At 55.0% G+C, this 6,530-nt stretch overlaps 1 protein-coding gene across 1 annotated transcript; it reads left to right on the forward strand.

The window, feature by feature from the left end:
• Positions 1-2,893: 2,893 nt before the first annotated feature.
• Positions 2,894-4,292, forward strand: C2CD4D (C2 calcium dependent domain containing 4D). Its single transcript, XM_032267545.1, has one exon. It carries the CDS (start codon positions 2,953-2,955, stop codon positions 4,012-4,014), a length of 1,062 nt encoding a protein of 353 aa, XP_032123436.1. The 5' UTR covers positions 2,894-2,952; the 3' UTR covers positions 4,015-4,292.
• The last annotated feature ends 2,238 nt before the right edge of the window (positions 4,293-6,530 follow it).

The raw sequence follows: 6,530 nt of genomic DNA on the forward strand, positions 1-6,530 counted from the left end.
CAGAATGGTGCCTGGAACATAGTACGTACTCAATAACTGTGGTTGAATGAATGAATGAAGCCACAGAATCAAATTTCCCTGGGTCCTACGCTACTTCTGGACTTCTTGTAATGGAAGCCAAGTGTCCATATTGTTAAATCAGACTGAGTTGGGTTTTCTGTTTTCTCACACTTTTAGTGGATGTCAGCCTAACTGACGCCCACGTGTTATCTTGTTTAATCCTCACACCAACTCTGAGAGTTTTATTCTTCTGGTTTCCAGATGGAAAAGGTAAGTCCCAAAGAGATTAAGTTACATGCTAGAGGTCACACAGCTAGTCAGTCGCAGAATCCAGATTCCCAGCCCATCTGACTGATGCCAAAGCCATGAAAACAGCTGCACTTCAAGAAGACTGGCCCTCCCCAGAAACACCACCAGGGCTGAGCTGAGCCAGGATCCACAGGAATGGAAGGTCTGGAGGCTGCCAGGGATCTCCACAAAAGAAACACTTACTTTGTTAAGATCCTCAAGTATCAGATGACAAAATAATCATTGCATTCCCTGGTTTGTTTCATCTTGTTTGTTTCCCACATTTCACAATTTGTCTTATTGTTGCTTGCATGCTTATTGTCTATCTCTCCCCTTAGCTCTCTATTCTGTGTATCCTCACACCTAGCACAGTGCCTGGTACATTTTAGGCACTTCAATGAACGGATGAACAAATTGATTGGACGAACAAATTTTGCTTACTTCTTCACTCATCAAATACACCCTGATTGAGTATCTGCTTTGCACTAAGCACTGTTTTTATTATTCTTAGTCTAATAAGAGAGGTAGACATTAAACAAATAACCACATAAATAGAGGGGGGAAACCGTAATCAATGCCATAAAGGAATAGTATGGGGTACTGTGAAAGTGTACAGCAGGTGCCCTAATTCAGATGGGAGAGTGTCAATGCGGGCCTCCGGAGCTGCAGGATGAAGGGGAAGAGTGGTCCTAGAAGAGGAACTATCCTTGCTGCCTTTCTTTTCTTTTCTTTTTAAAAAAAATTTTATTTATTTATTTTCTGTAGAGACGGGGTTTCTCCATGTTGGTCAGGCTGGTCTCGAACTCCTGACCTCAGGTGATTCGCCATCCTCGGCCTCCCAAAGCGCTAGGATTACAGGCGTGAGCCACCGCACCCGGCCCTCCTTGCTGCCTTTCAGGGACTGAAGGATAGTAGGTGTGCAACTAATGGTCTCATCTTCTCCGTGGTGGCCTGTGCTTCCTAAGATCTGCCAGAGATAGAGGGCATAGGCCAGCTTGATCCTGCCTGTTGGACCCAGCTTTATCTTCAGTCTTTCTATGTCCAGAAATCCTGAGCCTGGCCACTTTTCCTTGAGCCAGAATAATTCAGAGAACTATTAGCCAGAATAATGCAGAGAACTGATCACTGCAAGTCACTCTACCTTGGAGCTATTGGAATGGCTCCAGAACAAGGCACTGGGGCCCAAGGCAGAATTCCAACACGGAGGGTTTTACATAAGACAGACTCCACCTGGGAGGGCTGGGGTGGGAACCAAGCACCAAAGAAGACGGGAGGCCAGGTCCACTGATGGCTGTCTCCCTCTTCTCTGTAGCCCTCCCCAACCCCTAAGCAGCCCAGCCCCAGCAGAGGAGGCCTGGGCACAGGAATGGATTGCTGCTAGAAACCTGGCTTCAGCTGGAGGAAGTCGGAAGGCTGGGCTGATGGCTGCGCAGACAGAGCTGTGTTTATCCAGGAAAAGAGGTAGGACGTAGGCAGCAGAGGCCCCTGCCAGCACCTCCCAGAAGGACTGCGCTGGGGGAGCAAGCTGGAGAGGAAGCTGCTCCCCTCTGGCTCTGAACGTGTCAGGGCCTGAGGCTAGAACCCAGAGGCGACCCACAGGTAAGGCCTGCACTCCGGGCGCGCGACAGAGAGGGTCGCGGGCTCGGATCCCAGGGCAGACGGTCGGAATACGGTGCTCTTGGTGGCCCGGCGCAGGGGTGAGGCGATCGCATGCTGGCCGAGCCTTCCGGAGACTGCTCTGGGGTTGGCGGAGAATCAATGCTGCCTTTGTGCTCAGAGATTTCCTAGGGAGAAAAGGAGTGGAGAGTGGGAGGGGCGACCCAACGGCCCGGCCCCGCCCCGCAGACACGGGATGCGGTAGGGCTGGGAGGCGCGGGAGCTGGAGGGTCGGAGCTACCGGGGGTGGGATTCTGTGCCCCCGGGAGGTGCGTCTCCTTGAACCAGCCCTGGGTGCCCTGAGGTCAGTAGCCAAGTGTGTCCCCTGGCTGCCAGGGGCAGAAGTGAGTCCTCTTCTGGCTTCGAGCGACTCGAGGAGGGGAGGGAGGAGCCAGAGGAGGCAGGTGGGGCTAGGACTGAAGGATGGCTCAGGCCAGAGAAGCTTGCGCCGGGGCAGCCTGGCAAAGGGAGGGAGTCCAGAGGAGCGCCAGACTGGTTCCTGGAGGAAAACCCGTCTTCGAAATGGGCGAGGGAGAAGGGTGTGAGCCCGCCTAGGGCGAGGTGTCCCTTCCAGGGGATTGGGATCTGGGTCCTTTTGATATAACGCGGTTATAATCCTATTTGTCCTAATAGTACCCTAGGGTTCTAGTGGGTGGGTTGGGCCCTCTAAAGTCAGTGGCACATCTTTAGTACCAATGGGAGAATCTGTGTGCTTGGTGACCGAGGCCCGTATCTGAAAATGTGACTGGACCTGGTTCCCTCCATTTCTCCCCATCCTCCCAGGCTTCACCACCCTTTCTTTTTATCCTCAAATAGGGGTCTGTGCTCCCAGTGGGTCCGGAGACAGGGGCGCGGTGGCCGACCGTCCGGTGTACCCCAGCATCATCCACCTCTGACTCCTCTTCGCTCCTCGCTTCGCCCCGCTCCGCCCAGCATTCGCATTTGAGACTTGGGATTGGGATCCTCTAGGCCCTGCGGAATTCGGAATTCCATTACCCAGCCCACCGCATGTGGCTCTTGGAAAAAGCTGGCTATAAGGTGGGGGCCGCGGAACCTGGGGCCCGTTGGGCGCTCTCGGGCCTGTTCTCCAAGCGTCGCGCCCCGGGCCCGCCCACCGGCGCCTGCCCCAACGTCCTCACCCCGGATCGCATCCCGCAGTTCTTCATCCCTCCTCGGCTCCGGGATCCCGGCGGCGCAGAGCCCGCGGCCCGGCGGGACTTGGCCGGGCGCGGCCTCCCCGCGGCCTGCTCGCTGCCTCACCTGGCTGGTCGCGAAGGCTGGGCCTTCCTGCCCGAGAGCCCGCACACGCGCCGGCGCGAGTCCCTGTTCCACGCGCCGCCGCCCGCCCTGGCCGAGGAGCTCCCCGCGCCTCAGTCCCGACTGCACGTCTCCGCCCCGGACCTGCGCCTCTGCTGGGCCCCCGACAGCGACACGGCCTCGTCGCCGGACTCGTCGCCCTTCGGCTCCCCGCGGCCGGGCCTGTGCCGGCGCCAGGTGCCCAGGCCGCACTCGCTGTCCCCAGAACCCGCGAGCTCGGCGGACACCAGCCCGCACCCGCCGCGCCGCGCTGGGCCGCCCACGCCGCCGCTCTTCCACCTGGACTTCCTGTGCTGCCAGCTGCGGCCCACGCGCGAGAGCGTGCTGCGCCTGGGGCCCCGCGGCGGGCAGCTGCGGCTCTCCACCGAGTACCAGGCCGGGCCCGGGCGGCTGCGGCTGCGCCTGGTGAGCGCCGAGGACCTGCCCAGGCCGCGCTCCCGCCCTGGGAGCGGCGGCGGCGGCTGCTGCGTGGTGCTGAGGCTGCGGCCCCGCGTCCGACCGCAGGAGCAGCGGAGCCGCGTGGTCAAGTGCAGCGCCAACCCCATCTTCAACGAGGATTTCTTTTTCGACGGGCTCGGGCCGCCGGACCTGGCCGCCCGCAGTTTGAGGGCCAAGGTGCTAGACAGGGGCGCGGGACTTCGCAGGGATGTGCTGCTGGGGGAATGCGAGACACCCCTCATTGCGCTGCTGCCCCCGCTGGGTGGGGGACTAGGTCCCGGGTCCTCCCTGGCGCCCACCCATCTCAGCCTGTAGACTGAGCCCCTGGCTTCCTCAGCACGTCTCCACTGAGTCTGCGGTCCACACGCTTTCCGCCCTGCCCGGCTTGTATTTATTTTTGCTAATAAAGTGTCCGCTTGTTCCTAGCCAGATCTTTCCCCTTGCTGGCACCTTACACGCTCAGGCGTAGAGCCTACCCTTCTTCCTTCTATCTCGGCCATACGCGGGGGGAAGATGCTCATTCGGACGGTCTGAGTAGAGGAGACCCTAAGCAGTGGTCCTCAAGCTTGAAGGAGCGTCAGAATAATCAGATATCAGAAATCCTGGAAGAGCTTGTTAAATATGCAGGGCCCTGGGCTCCATCCTCAAGAGATGCTCTTTCGGTAGATCTGGGCCAAGTAGGTCCTAAGGTCCCTGTCCAATAGGGGCTCTGGAACAATCAGCCCTTCAGTCACTGAGTCACTATAACAGAAACCAACACAAGCCACCTTCCACTGGGGGTCCCTTGGGGCTGCACAGAGGAAATTAACACTTCCCTCCTGTGCCCCTTTGAAACCCATATCTGTCCTGAAGACAGATGAAATTTCTGGGTCTTGGGAGTGAGTCAGGGGATGTCAGATGAACACACAGTGCCCTTTAGTCTTACGACTTCCCTCTTGCCTCTCCACACCTGTGCCTCCCTTGGTGGGGAGGGGGCACACCTGTGCCTCACTTGGGGGAAGGGGCATGTCTGGAGCCAAGAACCAGAGAGGACCTTAGGTACCAAATGAATGAAGACATTCCCAGATATTGGGAGGAGGGAGGAAGGGTACTACCAAAGTGTGGGAACTGTCCTCAGGAGCTCCAGAGGAGGCTCCTCCAGCCAGAAGGAGGTGGAGGTGGAGGGAGGTGGATAAAAGTAGGTCACATCATGTTTACCTCTACCTGCATGTCCCTAACGTCAGCAGTGACCTTCTCTCTCCCTCCACCTTCCCAGAACCCGGTTCCTCTTGATTCAGACCAGGCTTGGAGAAGGAAGGGAAGAAGGGAGGTAGGCACTAGGCCAACCCAGCTTCTTTCTCTCTCTGCCTTGAGCCCTTTCTCATTTTTCTAGGTGCCAGCTGTGGCCTGCACCAGGGCTACGCTTGCTGGATCCAACAAAACCTCAGCACCTGGACACGTTAAATTGCAGCAACACACACACACACACACACACACACACACCACACACACACACACCACACACACACACACACACACACCACACACACACACACACACACACACACACACACACACACACACACTCTTCTTTCAGACAGCTCTCCAGTTCCTTCTTCCTCCCCTACCCAGCCCTGGGCCAGAGAACTCTTGCTTCAGGTGTCCACCAGGTGGTGGCATTGATCAAACAATCCTAAGCGCTAACTACTGCACGTGGATTATAACTACACGAGGAACTGGTCCAACAATTAGTCAAGCCATTTGTTCCTCCCGGCACCTCCTATAAGGGTATAAATACTATTGTAATCCAACGTGACCTTGGGCCTCACATAGCTAATAAAGAGAAGATCTAAGACTCACAGAGCTGGCTAGTAAGGGAAAGAACTCAGAGAATCTGGCTCCAGTTCTGGGCTCTTAATCACTTCACAATGTGCCAGCTGCTGACTCCCAAGGGGCCTCCTTCCCTAAGATGGTAGTGTGGTACCCTGCCAGTTTAAAATCCTACGTTTGAATTCTGGGAAGTCTACGTGTAGATTTAGGTCTACCCCGATACTGTATTTCTGTTTTAGCCCACAAATACTCCCATAACAACCTTTAGTGAGAAACTGGATTTGATGCCCATTTGAAAGTACCTGGAAAGAAAGTTAGAGGCCATAGAACCTTCATTCATGCATTCCTTCAACAAATACTTCGGGAGGGACCGTGCAGTGGCAGGCATTGGATACAGCAGTGATTGAAACAGACATGGGAATCAGAAAAGTGAATGAACCATTAAAATGTAAAGAATGGCCGGGCGCGGTGGTTCAAGCCTGTAATCCCAGCACTTTGGGAGGCCGAGGCGGGTGGATCATGAGGTCAAGAGATCGAGACCATCCTGGTCAACATGGTGAAACCCCGTCTCTACTAAAACTACAAAAAAAAAATTAGCTGGGCATGGTGGCACATGCCTGTAATCCCAGCTACTCAGGAGGCTGAGGCAGGAGAATTGCCTGAACCCAGGAGGCGGAGGTTGCGGTGGGCCGAGATCGCGCCATTGCACTCCAGCCGGGGAAAAAAAAGAAAAACCCCGTCTCAAAAAAAAAAAAAAAAAAAAAAAATGTAAAGAATGCTACTTGGTGATATGTTACAGAGAAAAATAAAGCAAGAAAGGGAATAGAAAAGAGGGGTCAGATAAAGAGAAAGGAAGATTATAGGGACAGAAAGAGGAATTTTTTTTTTAACCATAGTACTTTGGACCAGGTCCTGAACTTTACCTGTGTTATCTCAGTTCATTGTCATAACCCTTCAGTAGAGTCGATATTATTTATTTTATTTATTTTTTTTTTTTTGGGACGGAGTTTCGCTCTTGTTAC

Source organism: Sapajus apella, unplaced genomic scaffold, assembly GCF_009761245.1.
Source record: "Sapajus apella isolate SASKATOON/1434 unplaced genomic scaffold, GSC_monkey_1.0 scaffold169, whole genome shotgun sequence".
NCBI lineage: Eukaryota > Metazoa > Chordata > Mammalia > Primates > Cebidae > Sapajus > Sapajus apella.

Bases quoted from the DNA above. Each gene is read 5' to 3' on its own strand.
- C2CD4D (XM_032267545.1), top strand. From the start codon at position 2,953: ATGTGGCTCTTGGAAAAAGCTGGCTATAAGGTGGGGGCCGCGGAACCT.